The sequence below is a fragment of the Trachemys scripta genome, chromosome 3 (genome assembly GCF_013100865.1).
Source record: "Trachemys scripta elegans isolate TJP31775 chromosome 3, CAS_Tse_1.0, whole genome shotgun sequence".
Taxonomy (NCBI): Eukaryota; Metazoa; Chordata; order Testudines; family Emydidae; genus Trachemys; species Trachemys scripta.
The window spans coordinates 159103872-159123419 of record NC_048300.1 but is presented as its reverse complement, the minus strand read 5'-3'; the positions used below and the strand labels follow the sequence as shown (position 1 = coordinate 159123419).

Below are 19548 nucleotides of genomic sequence, written 5' to 3'. Positions count from 1 at the left end.
ACAAAACAATCCAGGAAACCCCACCTAATCACCCATTTGCCAGATGAAAATCTTGCATCAAAGAGTCATGCTAAAAAAACATTTACTTCTAGTTAGAGACCCATCGCTAGGTGTAAAATGGGAAATAAATGATTTATCAGTTTGTGTGATTATTAAAATGGCAGAGCCCATCTGTCAACATACAATTTTGCAAAGCAGGCTCTGGAGCTCCCTCTTTCTTTTTAAAAGCCATTGCAGACTTTTGAGTTCGAACTGTATCAAAGTTTCATGGTAGTCAATCCTTTCAGAGTCATTTCCCGGGATCTTTAAGAAAAAATATAATTATACGAGGAGCTGATGATAGTTGAAGCTCCCTCACGTGGAAAGGATTTTTTGTACATGCTAAGGCTTTAGAAATGTATTGGTAAGGAAAAATGTGCTAGAGAGATGAAGCAAACTGCCCCCCCCCCCTCCAAACGAACCACCAAAACCAAAACCCCTTCACTTGCTTTGCTCAACACAGGATTCTGAAAATTCATATGATAAGAAGACAATTTTTACGGAGTGTGGCTGGTACCGAACAGAGTATAGGCCTTGAGCCATTTGAAAAATAATTACATTAGTGGGTGAAGTGATTGATTTCTGTACAATCTATACTGTAAAGTGCCTTGATTCTTCTAATAAAATATCCAGGCTCAAAATCAGCTTGTTCATCCATTTCCTTTCTGCTTTACCACTAGTTTAGCAATCACAGGAATTCTGGAGGGCCATACTGTCAACATTGATCTCAATGAGATGCATACATTACACCCACAAAAATCTCACATGTGTAAGGACAAATGAGCAGTTAAATGTGTAATTATCTAATTATTTATTATTACACATTTATTTACGCTCTCTGTTACACTTCACCTTGAAACTATTGCTCCTTCTGTTTAATATTTGAACAAAAGGTGAAGGATTTAAGCAGGAATGCTGTTTTTCATACTGTTAAACCAGCAGACCAGGATGACAAGCTTGGCTTGTTCTCTCCTTATTGCTGATAGCAATAATGCTGCAAAGTAAGATTATTATATGACACGACCAGTGGCTGGTTGAGAAATGACAGTTTTAATTTTAAAAAATTGTACTTTTCAAATAATTTATAGCACTTGCATGCTGTTTGTTTCAACCATGTGAAAATTCAAAATATTGCACTGATCAAAAAAAGATTCAGCTATATTTTGATACACTATTAGTATATTAAAATTAACCCATTTGGGTACAGGCACTGAGTACCCATAAATCAATTTCCTCTTATCTCTTCCACTGCTTTGGGGGAATCTAGCTGTCCATTCCAAAGGAAGGAGAGCGAAAATAAAAGGGATTGAAAAGTGGTGAAACTCATTAGTGTGTGTGGTTCTTTTTTCTCAGTAGTGAAGTAGTGCTTGGGAAAGGCTGTAGATAAATGGCCTTGAAAATTTAAATTATCCATCTCTCCAGGTTCAACAAGGGCAACAAGCAGCACAAATTTCCTGATCGTGGCTATCATACCATGACTGCATTCCGAAGGGATTAGCCATATGTTTTTTCAAACTGCCCACTGTAGTATTTTGCATATGTGGTACCTTGTGGAAAGACTAGTCAGATGCTGTTAAGTAATAGTTTCCTCATCTCAGAGTGTGTTCAGCCACTGGGAGCATTCTGATCATGTAAAGCTTTTTTTTTCTCTCAGTGATTTACTGTGCTCAGTACCCTAATGGAGGTGGAATTCTTTGAGAAGCTTAGCAGAGTCTCCATTCTGAGGGTTTATTTGATTTATGTATCTAAATAAAACAGGTTGTTTTTCTAATTTATATCCAGGCACATTACCAGTTACTCTACTTCCGTTTTTGTGAAGAGTTTTGAGATCTCAGAATTTGTTTTTAGTTTGACTTGGAATGAAACCCAGATATTTAAACATTTTCAATGAAAGTTCTGTTTAAAAAAAAAAATCACTTCAGATTGATGGAAGCCTTTCATTTTGAGATAAATTTTTAAAGGATATGTTATATATAATACAGCAGACAATAATTGAAAGAGCAGCAAAAGTAAAATACCAGTAACTTTACAATTTTGTATTGAATGCCCTCAATAGCTGGGTAAAGAGGGGTATTCCACGCCTCACTACGTAAACACATGCTTATTTTGCAACCACACTGTCTTGTGTGATGAGGAGTCCTGACATGTACAATGCTGAGATGTCACTGTTCCCACAGAACCCCACTGAAGCAGGGAGCATGCAGCGGGCAGGTGACTAACTTTAAATAAATGTATTTTGCTCTTTTCATATTTTTTTAAATTAAATAATAAAAAGGAAACTGAAAAAGCACAATGTATTTAAAAATCCACAGATCCTGACCCCTGCAGTCTAGCATCATTCTCCAGCAGATTCAAGGGTAATTATGGTATCTCAGCATGGCATCTCCTTGGAAGTCACTTCAAAGCAGGAGCCGGGTAACAGCAACTAGACTGTAGGTCAGAACCTAGAAGAAGAAAGGAAAAGAGGAATTATGTTCTGAATTCTCCTCTAAGCCTGGCTTTTGTGGTTATTCAGCACTTACTGGTAGAATTAGAGATGGCCAAATTATTTTCACTAATTTAAAGCTGATACCAACTTTGTGGGTTTGAAAGTTTGACCTGTATTCAAAGCACATTGGGTTTGTGTTCTGCTTTGGAGAGATTGTGATGAGAGGAAGAGAGAAAACAATTGAATGGAAATCTAAACAGATACTTATAAATAAGGCACCCTCTTCAGCCAATAAGGCTTTAGGGAGTTTTCCTTTTACTAATGTATAGCAAAAGTTTTCCTTTATCTATACGATTTTTTGTTTAGAACCTCCCCCCTCCCAAAAAAACCCCCTACTGCATCCTTTGTCAAGTTATATGGAATCTCAGTGCTTCTTAAACAGGAGTCCTTTATTAAAGAAAGCAGCCACAGACACAAACCAAGAGGCTTCTGCAGAGATTGGGTCCCAGTCTTACTCTCTTGTTTACCATGGACCACACCTTGTCTGGAATGCTATACAGCACATAGAGACATCTAGTGCCTAAATAACATACTGCAAGTAAATAGTGGTGGGGAGACAATGGGTTTAGATTACATGTGGAAAAATTTTCATCTTCGTTACTGTTCTGAACTCCAAGAATAATCAGGCTCCAAACAACGAAATTCACCAGGAGGTTCACCCCTCTCTAATATCACTGGAATTTGGTGCTCTGTCTGTGCAGAACATCTTTAATGTTTCAAGATATGGTCACTTTCATTTGACGAAGCTTAGTACAGAGCTATCTTCTTTCCCAGCTGATACGGGGAAGTACCAGGTAAGGAAACTTTCACACTGAAAAACTTGTTTTTATTTTCTGCCAGTCTAACATCAGAACATTTTTTATTCATCTCTAGGCATTAGAAGAGCCAATTAAAACAGAAAAAATGACTGAAGACACTACTTCGGACACACATTCGGAGGTAGGTAATCACAATAAATCTCTCCAGCCAGTGTTTCAGTTGGACTCACCAAGCCAAAGCTAGTTCAACTGTTGCTTTTACTTTTCCAGATGTGCTCCCCTGCCCAGCTCAGGCAACAAACTGAAGAACTCTGTGCTGCCATCGATCAAGTCCTACAGGATCCCTTGCCTATGGTAATATAGCACTAATGTGGAATTTAAATGTTTTCTCTCTTTTCCATCTTCTCTTGTTATTAACAAAGTCTGTGCACTTTCAAATCCCATTTTTCAGCGCCGGTGTGAATCTTCTCCATCTTCCCTGCACACATCAATGGATTCAGACGTAGGCAAAGTAAGTGAGTAAGCTTGGCCACATACCATAGATACAAAACATGTAACAGGAGAAAGCTACATATAATCTTAAAAGATGTAAGATCAATACAGATCCTCCCCTTAGTGTCCAAAAAGACACAGGAGAGAGAGGGAGGATAGAGCAGCTACAGCTTTTGCGCCACTTCCTCTCCACTGCAACATATCTACTTGGAGGCAGGAGTAGTTGCAGTGTATGAAGAAAGGGAATTTGTCCTTTGAAGGTCCAGTAGTCAGGGAAGAATCCAGAGATACCTGGCCTTCCAGAAGGCAGGATGTCTGAGTGAATGGCCAACAGGCTGGTTACTGAATCCAGCTGTAGGTGCTGAGTACCCCACTCCTCTCGCCACTTACTGCTGAGCCTCAGCAAGCTTTCTACACTCCCTCAACCCAGACAATATAGAGAGGGCAAGCAGATGGGCAATGAGGAAAAACTAGAGGCATGGAAAGACTTACATTTTAGGAGAAGTCATAAAGACTGTGACTGTTTAGTTCAGAGGGGAGACTCTGAATCTTTAGGTCCACTTGCACCAGATTATTTGTATTTGGGGGGAAGCTGGCAGTACAGGTATTCCTTCTGTAGGGTTGCTGGAGCCTCCTCAGGCAGTCTCTGCTGCTCCATCTTCCTGGCAAAGGGGAGGGAACTTATTGGGTTATTACAACAATCTGTAACCAACTAACCCCTTTTTTTGCCCTATGACTGCAGGGGTGTTAACAGGCCGCTTCAGTCTGAATGGTCCCATAGAATATGCATAACTACTTATGCTAAACAATCTGTTCAATCACGTATTTAGCTGTGGCACTCTCAGTACTTTTCCCAGACCTGAAGGAGAGCTCTGTGGAGCTCGAAAGCTTGTCTCTCACCAATAGAAGTTGGTCCAGTCAAAGATACTACCTCTCCCCACTTGTATCTCTAACATCCTGGGACTGACATGGCTACAACAATGCTGCATACAATTAGTGGCCTTGGTCAAGGCAAGTCTGGTGGAGTGGAGAGAGCAAAAGCAGACTGGAGGATGGAGAAGAGGCCATCTTGGCAGTGGGTCCAAAGCCCATTGATGCCAATGGGTCCACTATGAATGGACAATACTCGCTGTTGCTCTGCACATTGTCTGGTCATTTACACTAGTGCAAAGTGGAGGTAAAACATTACCATACTGGAATGGGAGTATTCCACACCCAGTCTGTACTGACTTTTCACTGGTGTAAGAGATTTCATGAGTAGCAGGGCAATGATGAAGCGAGTCATAGGCCTCATAAGAGAAAGAGAAGAGGGAGGGAAATGGGACAGTAGTTAGAGAAGCAGGTGGGATTAAGGGAAGGTTGTTTTATTTTCATTTTTTTGATACAGTAAAGTGACTGAAAAATGTTACTCAGGTGAGTGAGATTTCTGCTGTGATAGCTATTTATACCACTTTGTACAGGTGTATATAATTACACCAAGTGCAAGACAGTGGAGAATTGGACCCGGAAGGAAAGAAGCCAGAGTAAAGAGTAATGATAAGGGAAATAGAAGGAGCAGGTGGAGAGATACAACAGATATCTTAGTCTGAGTGCCTTAGAAATGCCATGGATTAGACAGACAGCAGAAGACAATCAGATGAAAGAAGACAGTTCTTGCTGGATAATAGCACAGAACCGAAGATAATTCCAATACATTTCCTATGCAAATAGAAATGAAATCCTGTTTGGGGGTTGGATAGTCCCCTTCTGTCTGTTAACAGATTCATTCTGAGAGTTCCCAGAGATTATATTAGGGAGACCAGATAGCAAGTGTGAAAAACTGGGATTGGGTGTGTGGGGGTGCGTGTAATAGGTGCCTATATAAGAAAAAGCCCCAAATATTGGGACTGTCCCTATAAAATTGGGACATCTGGTCACCCTAGATTACGTGGTCACAATACTAAGGGCAACTATAACACTATGAGGTCAGATGCTGGAGTCACATCTTTATGACACATAATAATATAGTAAGTCAAACAATTACTCAACACTGAGAGCTAAACCTTAATGAATCACGTCTCACCTCTCTGATGAACATTTCATAATGGTTGCAGAGTGATGGTTTCTTAGACTTTTAGCAGTTAATATCTTGCTACAAAGTTAAAAGTTCGTGGAATTGTCAGATTACTGTTGGTTGCATGTTATATCAAATTATCTTGTGTACAGATGTCTGCAACACTGCAGAGAGCAGCTGGACGGGAAACCAGATATGTAAGTCCCTTTATAATTACTCCGTGTTTTAGCCACAGAAATGTCTTATTTTGTAGTATTAAGCATCCTTCTTGCAATAATAGCTGTGTCTGCCTGAGGGAAGGGAGTAAATCAATCTAAGACATGAAAAGTTCTTTACAGTGGTAAGGGAAGTGAATAGTTCAAGGCTTTGGAAATGAGACTTGACACCTCTCACCACTATTTCAATTCCACCTCAAGCCTTACCGGCCAGTGGCTCTTCAGTGTGGTGTGAGCTGGTGATCTCAGTCTAATTCCTTTGTAGACAACGGTCCATATCACCCAAATACATCCTTACAATTATGCCTTGGTTGCCATCTACAGTTGCACAGGTTAGGGTGAAAAGATGCCCAAATCTCTCCTTCCTTATGCACCTCTGTACAGAAATGGTCACCAAAGTCTGCTTGAAGTTAATGCCTGCAGAGGGGCAGGTCACCCCAAGGAGGGCCATGGAGGACCGGAGTGAACCCTGGCTGCATACACAGGGTTAACGCATGTGATGTTCTTTAAAAGATGAAGCAAAGACCACTCTGACTCGCACCCCTCCAGAACTCCCAAAGGTGCTGTGCCAACCTGAGGCAAAATGTCTCACCAAGAGCACTTGCTTGGCATGACATTCCTATCCTCTCATATTGAAAAACCTCAATTTAGTCCTGAATGGGCACAAAATATCCTGTCACCTCTGGAACTGGTCCCCATAGAATGGGGCTAAGAAGCATTTTTTTTGAAGAAAATAGGACAATTGTTAGAGAGGCTGGGGAAACTGAGGGAAGGATTTTTGATTTTTCTGATACACAGCATGCTTGCAGGCAGGCCTAATTCTCTTCTGATGATAATTGCACTTCCACTGCCCCATGCTGTTCTTCTCTTATTTGTACTGTGCCTGGAAAAGTTGACTCTTTGCTATCCTCTCTCTGCTATCCACCTTAAATACACACATGTGTGCACTCTCACACACAATTAATTCTCTTGTCATTTGTTTTATTAATTATTAAACATATTAAACTCAATCAACATGTTTATTCTCCTTAGGATAAGCAGTTAAGGAAGGTACCGTATTTTACTTATGACCCATTTTTTCATATGCTGACATATGTCTGCTCATTATTCACCAATCTATCTTTCTACTCAATCACAGATCAGGTGCAGTGCAGGCAAAAGCAATAAAGACTTTCCAGCTTGTTCCCAGCACACTGCTTGATCAATGCAATTTTGTTTCCTGAGCAAGTAGCTACAGAAGTTATTTTTTTTTAATTGCATGCAGTTATGTATTTTTATTGCATACTACGGAATGTGAATTTACATGACAGAGTGTGCTAGTTTGTGCTAAATAGAAAGGAGATTTTCATTTTTAGTGAAATGCAAAAACAAGCTGACGTGTTGTATGATGACGATGATAATGCATTTTGTTCACCATTTCAGTGTAATTCTTATAATCTCTAAACTGTGCCTGAAACATTTCTTTAAGTAGACTTATCCTTACAAGACATACAGTGACTAGAATGTCTGGCTGAGATATTATTTTGGAGCTCACCTGTGTGTGACTCTTTTAATAGGGTAGGGTTACAGTCAGGTTCATTTTTCTTTTATCTTTACAAATGCACTGACATTTTAAAGTCTCACGTCAACTTAGATATATATGTCTTCTTTCCTGTGTTTAATTTTTTATATTTTGTTCCCAAATGTGAAATTGTTGGAGTTGTTTATTTGTGGGTTTGGGGAGCAGGTGAATACCCTAGGCTGGTGGAAACATGAATCTACAATAATGCACATGAAAGTCCTCAGATGGCTGCTCCTCGAGAGTGCAGAAGGCCAAGACTGTTGCCACCTGCAGGGCTTCCCCAGAAGACAGAAGAACTGCTGCCTCAAGGAAATCTATCAGGGGTTGAGGAGGCTTTAGGCCTGGAGAAATGCCAACAAAATCCTGTGTATCTAGAGCAGGGATCAGCAACCTTTGCTATGCGGCCCGCCAGAGTAAGCACCCTGGTGGGCCGGGCTGGTTTGTTTACCTGCCGTGTCCGCAGGTTCGGCCGATCGCGGCTCTCACTGGCTGCGGTTCACTGCTCCAGGCCAATGGGGGCTGCGGGAAGCGTCACTGGTTGAGGTTACCCTGGTGAGCTGCGTGCCAAAGGTTGCCGATCCCTGATCTAGAGGCTTAGTTTCCTGTATGTTCAGCCCCCAAATATTGTGTGTCCAGGGGAGTCCCCAAATTCCTTTTTGTCTGGACCTCCCTATGATCACTTATGCTGCAGGCTGCTCTAACTTACACTCTGAGGCCCTGGCCTCCAAGGAACCACGGGGGCAGCTGGGAATAGCCAGGTCACATTACACTTAGTACACCACCTATAACAGGGTCTGTGGAAAGAGCCAGTTTCGAACCATTAACACAGCTCTATACCACCCAAGCAATCACCATTTATTGGGGTTATTCTCTAGTAGCTTGCTTTGGCTGTTTTGTGCCACATAAAGGGGCTACAAAATAACATACAATTAGGTCCAAGGTTCCTATTTTGCACTAGTACGAAAGCCGTGTCTCTTCTTAATGAATTCAAAAGCTAGGAACTTCTGCGATGGACCTGCTGAGACTGAATTTGCCACCCATTGTAAGGACATATATTGTATTAATATCAAACTGTGAGTTCATCCAGTATGCTCACTACCTCATGACTAGTGATCTTGCCTGGAGCAATGATTTTTTAATTTAATTTAATTTTTTTTTACAAGGAAGTTGCACCATGTTTCTTTTATCTGAAATAGCTATTAATTTGTTCAACCGAAATTCAATTTACTTTGAAAGATTAGCATGATATTTTGACAATATAATTATCATTATTTATATGCATAATTTTTGTTATTGGCTGCTTGTTGAGAAGCTGTCTTAAATGTGCCATTGGTTACAGAAGAAAAATAGATGATTTTTGCATACTAATTTGTTTGTTAGTTAATCAGACACAGCAAAAGCTGTCATCCTGCTAAGCCACTTTACATATTTTCTTTACATTATATTAGTGTATGTATACACAGATTAGTTAGAATTATTGTAATCTACCTCTTGGCAACAGTCTTGGGTTATAGATTGATATTTTCTCAAGGGTGTTTAAAAATTAAAGGGCTGAATTCTCAACTACTAGTATTCCTCCTTGCGTAGCACTTGATACCCATTTTGCACTCACTTTCCACAGATGTAAATGACTTCACAAAGTACATGGCAGTGGAAACTCAGGCCTGAAAGTGCTGTGGCTGGCCCCGTGCAGACATAAGAAGGTGGGAGAGGGAACTAGGAGAGTTCCTTCCTTGTGCCAAGTGCAGGAACTAGCAACAATGTACCAGGGAGCTCTGTGCTGGTGTATGACCAGTGGTGGCACTATTCACCCCTCTGGGTTAGTGAATGTGGGTCCCTGGTCCCACCCTCAGACAACACCAGCCTGTGGAGTTTGGTAGGAGCAAGGGGTATGCATGTTCTACCCTCTCCCAGAGTGATGGAGCTACTCTGCTACTGGAAATCACTAGGAGGAATTGTGGTTGAGTCAGTCAGTATCCCTCCTTGTAGGCTGTAGGCATTTGCCACAATCTGGCCCTTAATATGCTGCAGCTGTAACAACAAAACCCAACTATTATAGATGAAGAGTTTTTAATTAACCAAAGAATGCTCTAAGTTTAGTGACCTGAGGCTAGGTGCTTTTCCCGGCCAATGGGAGCCACGGAGCTCACGCTTGTGGCGGGTGCAGCATGTGGAGTGTCTAGAGACTCCCCTCGCCACTCTCACCCTAGGAGCCAGAGACCTCCCAGCAGGGCTGGTGAGTGCAGCCAGGGAAGGGGGCAGGGTGTGATGGAGTGAGTGTCTGGGAGGTGTGTGTGGGGTGCTGGACTGTGAGGGTGTGGAGGGCGCTGGGCAGTGGGGGAGGTTTGTGTGTTTTGGGGTGCTAGACAGTGGGAGCCTGTTGGGGGGTGCTGGGCAGAGGGGGAGATCTGTGTGTGTCAGGACACTGTGCAGAGCAGGTCTGTGTGGGGCATTGTGTAGTTGTGGTGGTGGGGCTGTGGGGAAGGGCACTGGGAGGGAGAATGGGAGGGAGGGGAAATCTGTGTGTATTGGGAAACTAGCGAGTGGGGGGGTCTGTGTGGGGTGCTGGGCAGCTGTGGTGGGGCTGTGGGCAGGGGGGCACTGAGCGGGGTGTGTGTGCACAGCACTGTGCATTTGTGGTGGAAAGGTTGTAGGGGGGGCTCTGGGCATAGTTGATCCAGGGGGCGCTGGACAGGGGAGCTGTGTGGTGCAGCATGGGCCCACCCTCAACAGGAAGGGGCACGCTGGTAGCACAGAGCCAGGCGGACCAGTGTGCCTCTGGCTCAGGGTGGGGCTGTGCACCTGTGTCTGTCTGTCTCCCCTCCCCCCCTTCACGTGGGGGCTATAAATAGAAATACATGTTCATGATTGTTGTTTTAATTGTCCACCCTGCAGAGGCAAACTTTTACATCTCATATAAAGACTTCTTCAGGGGAATATACTCTTGCTCAAATGCCTTTCTTCCATTAGGAACACAAAAATACCTACAAGTGACATGATAAAATGTAAATGTTGCACTCCTTCCATCATCCAGGAACCACTGATAACACTGGTCTAAAATTTTTGAGAAGTCGTCTGCTTCAGAGATAAAATGTGCTGTTTATTATGTATTTTGATGTGCTGAATTCAAATATGACAAAACAACTGACTGGCTACTGTTTCTAAGATATTTAAGTTTTTACATTTTATGTCTATGTATATTGTGTAGATAGTAGAGTTTTAATCATAAATTGTAAACCTAGGTCTTTTCATGTGTTTATGGTTGCTTTACATGATAATATTTCACCTGTCCTGTTTATGTAACACTTTAAAAATCAGCAAAAGGGTTATATAAATAAAATTTATTATGAAACAAAAGGCAAAAAACTATTATGTACATAGTTTAGTCCTATTCAGTGTCTACTCGGCGCTTCTTGGCTTGTCTCTTGTATTCATTAAATGGAGCATCTCTTGTCACTGTCCAGCAATAGTCTGCAAGCATTGATGAGCCCCGATAGCGTTTCTCCATTGTTGCAATGTCCTGGTGAAATCGCTCGCCGTGCTCGTCGCTCAATGCTCCGCAGTTCAGTGGAAAAAAATCTAGGTGAGAGTCTAAAAAATGTATCTTTAGTGACATGTTGCAACCAAGGCTTTTGTATGCCTTGAGGAGGTTTTCCACCAACAACCTGTAGTTGTCTGCCTTGTTGTTTCCGAGAAAATTGGTTGCCACTAACTGGAAGGCTTTCCATGCCATCTTTTCCTTGCCACGCAGTGCCTGGTCAAATGCATCATCTTGAAGAAGTTCACGAATCTGAGGACCAACAAAGACACCTTCCTTTATCTTAGCTTCACTTAACCTTGGAAATTTTCCATGGAGGTACTTGAAAGCTGCTTGTGTTTTGTCAATGGCCTTGACAAAGTTCTTCATCAGATCCTGCTTGATGTGTAAGGGTGGTAACAAAATCTTCCTTGATTCAACAAGTGGTGGATGCTGAACACTTTTCTTCCCAGGCTCCAATGACTGTTGGAGTGGCCAATCTTTCTTGATGTAGTGGGAATCTCTTGCACGACTATCCCATTCTCAGAGGAAACAGCAGTACTTTGTGTATCCAGTCTGCAGACCAAGCAAGAGAGCAACAACCTTGAAATCGCCATAAAGCTGCCACTGATGTTGGTCATAGTTTATGCACCTCAAAAGTTGTTCCATGTTGTCATAGGTTTCCTTCATATGGACTGCATGACAAACTGGAATTGATGGCAAAACATTGCCATTATGCAGTAAAACAGCTTTAAGACTCGTCTTCGATGAATCAATGAACAGTCTCCACTCATCTGGATCGTGAACAATGTTGAGGGCTGCCATCACACCATCGATGTTGTTGCAGGCTACAAGATCACCTTCCATGAAGAAGAATGGGACAAGATCCTTTTGATGGTCACGGAACATGGAAACCCTAACATCACCTGCCAGGATTCCACTGCTGTAGTCTGGAGCCCAACAGCTCTGCCTTACTCTTGGGTAGTTCCAAATCCCTGACAAGATCGTTCAGTTCACCTTGTGTTATGAGATGTGGTTCAGAGGAGGAGGATGGGAGAAAATGAGGGTCCTGTGACATTGATGGTTCAGGACCAGAAGTTTCATCCTCTTCCTCTTCCTCATCTGACTCAAGTGAGAGTGATTCTGGTGCATGAGGAACCGGCAGTCCTTCTCCGTGGGGTACTGGGCGTATAGCTGATGGAATGTTTGGATAATGCACAGTCCACTTTTTCTTCTTTGACACACCTTCCCCAACTGGAGGCACCATGCAGAAGTAACAATTGCTGGTATGATCTGTTGGCTCTCTCCAAATCATTGGCACTGCAAAAGGCATAGATTTCCTTTTCCTGTTCAACCACTGGCGAAGATTTGTTGCACAAGTGTTGCAGCATATGTGTGGGGCCCACCTATTGTCCTGATCTCCAATTTTGCAACCAAAATAAAGGTGATAGACTTTCTTATCCATAGTGGTTATACTGCGCTTTTGTGATGCAAAAGTCACTTCACCACAAACATAGCAGAAGTTATCTGCACTGTTCACACAAGTACGAGGCATCTCTGCTCACTTTGGCTAAACAGAAATGTGTCCCTTTGCAAAATCAAACACTGACAAATAAGAGAGCATGACTCTGTATGATTTCTAGAGCTGATATAGGGCAATTTGTTCAGCAGAGTGACGTAAGCTTCGTTATGATTGCATCATCCATGACTTCTAGGAATAACATGATGCAATTCATATCATGTATGACGCAATACCAGCTTCAGATTGCATCATTCATTGTTTTGCCTAAAAAGCAAGTACTGTCCAAACCCAGTCATAGATTTATTCATAGATCCAGTCAAAGATGTATTTTAGTCATTTCTGGTTTAAATTAAGATTCCCTTCCCTTTATAACTCACTTATCCTCCGCCATTCCCAAGTCAAGGGTCGTATATACTGACCCAATAGCATATCTTGAAAACTAGAGCCAATCAACAATTTTAAGCATCATTTTCGTTCTCAGTGACCCAGAATTAGTAAAGTTTGACTACATTTATTTCAGAAGCATTTTGGCTGTAGAACAGTTAATCTATGGAAATATTCCTCTTCCTGGTTTCCCCTCTGTAGTGAATAAGCATTCCTTCTCATCCCAGATCATGTGACTGTTATAATGGATTATGTAACACTGTATATATTTACTCTTTTGCAGGCTAATCTTTATTTACCAACGCCTTCAGTGACAGAGAGCCAACTGGTATGTATCATGTGTCTGAACTATGCAAGTTTTCAAATTACAAGCATAAAATCTGAAGAAATTATTGGGTCTCTCTTTAGTCCTTGGAAGGAAGCTGTGGTCCCTGCTTCTAGATGAAAGTAATAAGCAGTATATTACTCCTTCCATTCTGAATATGAATTTGAATGCAAAAGTGTGCCAATACCTACAAGTGAGGTGGAATCATAGGACAAACTGCCGGTCTTTGACAGAGGCCTCAGAGACTGGGTAACTTGGTGGCCCACTGCCTCTTAGTGGCCATTTAAAAATCTTTCAGTTTTGTTTGAAAACTTTGTTTAAATAGAGGCAAAATTCTGAGGCCCTATTCTCCTTGCTTCTACCTGTTTAAATCAAGAACAGCTAAACTGGTGAAAAGTGAGATGAAAACCAGGCCCTAGGAAGCATTTTAAGACTAAAACACAACTTTCATGTAGAGCAACTTCATTTTGTTCTCACAGCAGCCTAGTGAGGTAGGGAAATCTTATTATTCCCCGTTACAGATAAGGAACTGTGCCATATAGTCAGGGCCAGACTGTCAATAGAGCTCGAATCCCATTCAGGCACCTAGGACCAGATTTTCAAAAGTGCTCAGCACCCAGAACTTCCCATTATAGCACTTATTGCTGCACTCCTCTGAAAATCTGGCATAAGTGACTAGGTCATGATGACACAGGAAGTTAGTGATTATGCCAACTTCCTCCGTATCTCTGGAGCACTAGTCCAGTGCCTTAACCACAAGACCAGCATTGCACATGTGTGTGCAAGGGCAGAATATGACAGATGGATATTCAGATTCTCCAAACAATAGAAGGTTTCAGAGTAGCAGCCGTGTTAGTCTGTATCCGCAAAAAGAACAGGAGTACTTGTGGCACCTTAGAGACTAACAAATTTATTAGAGCATAAGCTTTCGTGGACTACAGCTCACTTCTTCGGATGCATATAGAATGGAACATATATTGAGGAGATATATATACACACATACAGAGAGCATAAACAGGTGGGAGTTGTCTTACCAACTCTGAGAGGCCAATTAAGTAAGAGAGAAAAAAAAAAAACCTTTTGAAGTGATAATCAAGATAGCCCAGTACAGACAGTTTGATAAGAAGTGTGAGAATACTTACAAGGGGAGATAGATTCAATGTTTGTAATGGCTCAGCCATTCCCAGTCCTTATTCAATCCTGAGTTGATTGTGTCTAGTTTGCATATCAATTCCAGCTCAGCAGTCTCTCGTTGGAGTCTGTTTTTGAAGGTTTTCTGTTGTAATATAGCCACCTGCAGGTCTGTCATTGAATGACCAGACAGGTTAAAGTGTTCTCCCACTGGTTTTTGAGTATTATGATTCCTGATGTCAGATTTGTGTCCATTAATTCTTTTGCATAGAGACTGTCCGGTTTGGCCAATGTACATGGCAGAGGGGCATTGCTGGCACATGATGGCATATATCACATTGGTAGATGTGCAGGTGAACGAGCCCCTGATGGTATGGCTGATGTGATTAGGTCCTATGATGATGTCACTTGAATAGATATGTGGTTGGCATCGGGCTTTGTTACAAGGATAGGTTCCTGGGTCAGTGTTTTTGTTCAGTGATGTGTGGTTGCTGGTGAGTATTTGCTTTAGGTTGGGGGGTTGTCTGTAAGCGAGGACAGGTCTGTCTCCCAGGATCACTGGGCTATCTTGATTATCACTTCAAAAGTTTTTTTTTCCTCTTACTTAATTGGCCTCTCAGAGTTGGTAAGACAACTCCCACCTGTTTATGCTCTCTGTATGTGTGTATATATATCTCCTCAATATTTATTCCACTCTATATGCATCCGAAGAAGTGGGCTGTAGTCCACGAAAGCTTATGCTCTAATAAATTTGTTAGTCTCTAAGGTGCCACAAGTACTCCTGTTCTTTTTGCAAACAATAGAAGAGCAGTCAGTGTTTATAACTATAGGCACCGACTCCTTGTGTGATCCGGGGCTGGGGCACTCACAGAAAAAAAAATAGTGGGTGCTCAGCACCCACCAGTGGCCCCACTAATCAGCTCCTCCTCCTCTCCCCCAGTGCCTCCTGCCCGCCAGTGATTAGCTGTTCTATGGTGTGCAGGAGGTGCTGGGGAGCAGAGGGAGAAGCGGGGGCAGGAAGAGGTGGAGGGAGGGAGGGCAGGACGGACCCATTCAGGGGAGGGTTCGGAACAGGGTGGGAAGAAGAGGGGTGGAGACAGAGCAGGGGCAGGAAGAGGTGTGGCAGGGGTGAGGCCTTGGGGGAAGGGGTGGAGTGGGAGAGGGGCCTGTGGCAGAGTGGGTGTTGAGTACCCTCAGGCAGGGCCGGCTCCAGGCACCAGCCTAGCAAGCAGGTGTCTGGGGCGGCCAATGAAGAGGGAGGAGGCACGTCCAGCTGTTTGGCGGCGGGGCCGTTATTCCCTCTTGGAGCTAAGGACCTACTGCTGAATTGCCACCCTAGAATGAAGCGGTGGTAGAGCTGCCACTGCTTGTGATCGTGGCTTTTTTTTTTTTTCCTGCTTGGGGCGGCAAAAACGCTAGAGCCGGCCCTGCCCTCAGGGAAACCAGAAAGTCCGTGCCTCTTTCTAACCCTCTAAAACAGAGAGCATTGAACTCAGGCCCGCAGGTTAGTGATATTAACAGGAATTCTGTATGTCGGCTGAAGAGAAGGCTAAATATATTTCATCCATATTTTAAAAAGTGAGAGAAACCTAGATAATGCACGACATGATACAGCTCATGTGGAAGGGTGTAGCTTAACTCCTAGGTATATGCATAGCAGTTCTGAGGCATACTGCCAGGTGGTTTAACAGCTTGAAGTGATTTTTCTATAATTCATTCATTAGGAGAAATATATATATATCCTGCAGCCCACTGACTTTCCAAAGTTTAAAGCTGCTTAGCACTAAGTCTGTGAAGTAAATTAAACTGTGACTGAGCAGAGTAGCAGTTAAACCTTGAGAATTACGGCATTATAACTCCCTTTGGTATAAAGCAATCTGAACTTAATTCAGCAATCACTTGTCACCAAATCCTGGCCAGGGCAGCATCCAGCGTCGAACACTTAGCAGTTCCAGGGTATAGCCAGAGTCTACTGCTCCAGCTGCTTCTTCTGGGCCATTAATTGCCCAGTTTGACTGCATGGCATTTGGGCACTGGGGAATGACATCTGAGGAAGCAACATTTACCTCTATACAAGATTGCTTTCCGTCACTGAATTGTAGCCATCTCTAGGGTGAAATGTAGCCATTACTTTTAAGAACACTATACAACAGTTCAGGAAAGACAATAAAGAAAGCCCTAGACTGTTAAAACTGTAGCAGGAAATGTAGGTAGGCAGAATATAAATGCCTTAAGTGGAATAACACAAAGGTTTCTATTATATGCTGGAGTCCCTTGCTGTGTACTAAGGAATGTACCCTAGAGTCCTCTTTCTGAATTGTGTATGGAGGCTAAGTGGCTTCAGGTCTTGCATATTCCCTTAAGCACAGAGTTAGCTGAAAGTGTCATTTGCATTTCATACATTTCTTGACATTCAAATATTTGTACGTAAATAGAAATAACAACCTGCATTACAAAGAGATGCCTATCCAGCTCTATGAGCTCTGGGATATGTCCTGCTGCTCTGTCAGCACAGCAGCATACAAAATAATTGTCCTTCTGCCAGATGTCCTTCCTCCTTACAGAGATCGGTGAATAATTAGTCAGAGGGGCATAAATCATTTTTTTGCCCCAGGCATTTGCCTTCAGACTTCAAGTGCACCTGGGAAGAACTCTATTAGACCCTCATTCATATCATGGAATGTTTTATTGCATTTATAAATTTAAGATTTGGATTACAAAAATAAATAAATGAATAGCTTAAATTATATATCTTATCCCCAGTTCATGGCAAAAAGCAATGGCAGGGGAAAATATTTTAAAATAATTTAAAACTCAACTAAGCAAATCACCTGAGATTGTACTTGTAGTGATCAAAACACATCCTTTTGGTATATGCAGAACTGAAGTATCATTATAGGGAGCTCAGCCCAACCAATGCCTAGGGCGCCAGTACCCAGAAACTTGGTGTGTGTGTGTGTGTGTGTGTGTGTGTGTGTGTGTGTGGCTTCATCCTTTTCAGTGGGACATACAAAGTGACCTAAGGTCTCTTCCCTCCCTAGGGCTCAATGCTCAACTATGCCTGACAATAGCTGAGCATAAAACAGCCATTTGTGGTTCCCTTATCTTGGGGCCATTTTCTTTACCAAATCCATCAGCCGGGTTGTTTAGAGCAGCCTCAGGGCTTCTTTAACCTGCTCTGGATTGTAAAGGCCCCCAGTTGATCATTGCAGTAGCTGGGGATTCTCCAAGCATGCTGTGCTCCATGAGAGAGAGAAACTAACTCTCTTCTTTTGTTAAATATCATTGCATCTGATGGCGTGGGAGTGTTGGTTAAGGAGACAAATTGACAAAAAGCAACAATGAACAGAAAGCATTCAAAATGCAATCCTCTGTGAAGCATCAGGAAACAAAATTTTTACTTACAGGAAGACTGCTGTAAAATAAAGGGGTTTAATAACTGTGATGAGCAGTGCACAACCTTTGGAACCATAGAAAAGCCCAACATAGCTATTCTAAGCCTGATTCCTAACATCCCAAATAAAGGGAAGAAGCAGTGATCTCGATAGTGGAAGAAGAACATTCCAGTGGAAGTTGGGACCTGGGAGAGCTCATCCCTCAGCTCAAGAGAATTGAGAGAGGACAACTAGGGCCCTGTGGAGCCTGCTTCACTAATGGTAGCCCCACTTCATTACTAATGAATTGGCAATGTCTAAGCAAAGAAGGCAACTGGGGGAACTGCTCTGCATTACACCAGGAGCTTGGGGTTTCTGCCTGGGTGGTTTCTGGCAACCAAGCTCCAGACCTCATTTGCTTTTGGTTTATTTGGGTGTTTAGCCATCAGACATTGAGGGATCTCCCAGGCCTCCTCTACTCTAATCTTTCAGCTGATTAGCAAGTGTTCCTGTGTACATTCTAAACAGACAAATTGAGCAGTAGGCTTCTTTGGGGAGCATGTGAGAGGTAGAGTGGGGCTGAGAGGGTGGTTTTTGGGAAAAGAATGTTTCAACCAAATTTATCATTGAATACATCATTTTTTGTCAAAAATAATGTGCAGTGACAGCCTAGCACCTCTGCATTTGTTCAGAGCTACCCAAGTTTGGACTCAAGGATAAAACTGATACCTCTTAGTGAGTGTGGCCCTGTCTATGCTCAAAATTCAGGTGGTTGTTCTGATTCTGTTGTCTAAATTAATAAATGGTGTGTCTCTAGGAAGGGTTTTCTATTTGTTGTCCTTTAGAGGAATGGCTGTGAGCTCCAGTAGGCTGCACGGTTATATCAGGCATTGTGGACATGACGGTGAACTGTACAGGCCAAATCCTGAGCAGTTCTGAGTACCAGTTGAGTGTGTGCAGCCCCGTTGTGATTATGTGAGTGGTGTGTGCTCAGTGGCTATTCAGAACCTCTCTGGAATTGGCCCAGGTTGAGTACATACTGTAACGGCCAGACACCAGGCAAAGCACAAGAATGTGACTCAGTTTAAACTATAGCAATAATCGCACTTGATATTTGTTAGTAATGACAGAAAGTTTTATAGGGAGATGACTGCATAAGACTAATTCATACATAATTCAGTCATATCTTGATTTTTTTTAAAGAGAGGAGAATATAGAGATAGACAAAGACAGAGTGCATACAGACAAGAGAAAAGATTAGGTAGGAATCAGAGTCTCAGGGAGAGAGAGGTTTTAAAAAGGACCTAGACTTAATCAAAGGTTTAGGGAGTTAGTAGGGAAGTAGGAAGTAAAAAAAAATCTGAAAATCTACCCAGCCTTTGGGCAAGTAAGGAGGGTGGCACCCAACCCCCAGATAGGGCTGGCCTTACCATGAGGTGAACTGAGGCAGCCGCCTCAGGTGCCAGACTGTGTGTGTGTGGGGGGGCACCACTAGGACCCAGAGTGTAGAAAATTGTGTCAGCTGCTGGTGCATATGTATTCTCTCTGCTCTAGATGCACAGAGATGGTGGAGTGCTGTGATGGAGGAAGGAGGGCACAAGAGACATAACAGGCAGGCAGGAGAAAAGGTGAGAGGGAATAACAGAAAGAGAGAGGAAGAGGAGCCTCTTATGTACCTCTCTAGCACCC

The 19548-nt window shown here is 42.6% G+C and overlaps 1 protein-coding gene across 16 annotated transcripts in view; it reads left to right on the top strand.

Moving 5' to 3' along the window:
* The window catches only part of MLIP (muscular LMNA interacting protein), a 166274-nt gene that overhangs the window by 89691 nt on the left and 57035 nt on the right, over positions 1-19548 (top strand). For 13 of the 16 annotated variants that reach the window (XR_004645228.1, XR_004645227.1, XM_034766319.1 and 10 more), the window contains 5 exons: positions 3401-3466; positions 3556-3639; positions 3737-3796; positions 5983-6027; positions 13313-13357. Coding sequence is in view for 14 of the 16 variants with exons in the window: in XM_034766319.1 (XP_034622210.1) it covers positions 3401-3466; positions 3556-3639; positions 3737-3796; positions 5983-6027; positions 13313-13357 (300 nt within the window). In the remaining 2 variants the exon portion in view is untranslated. The remainder of the gene's footprint in view (positions 1-3400; positions 3467-3555; positions 3640-3736; positions 3797-5982; positions 6028-13312; positions 13358-19548) is intronic. The other 3 variants (XM_034766308.1, XM_034766309.1, XM_034766311.1) reach the window with 3 other exon arrangements.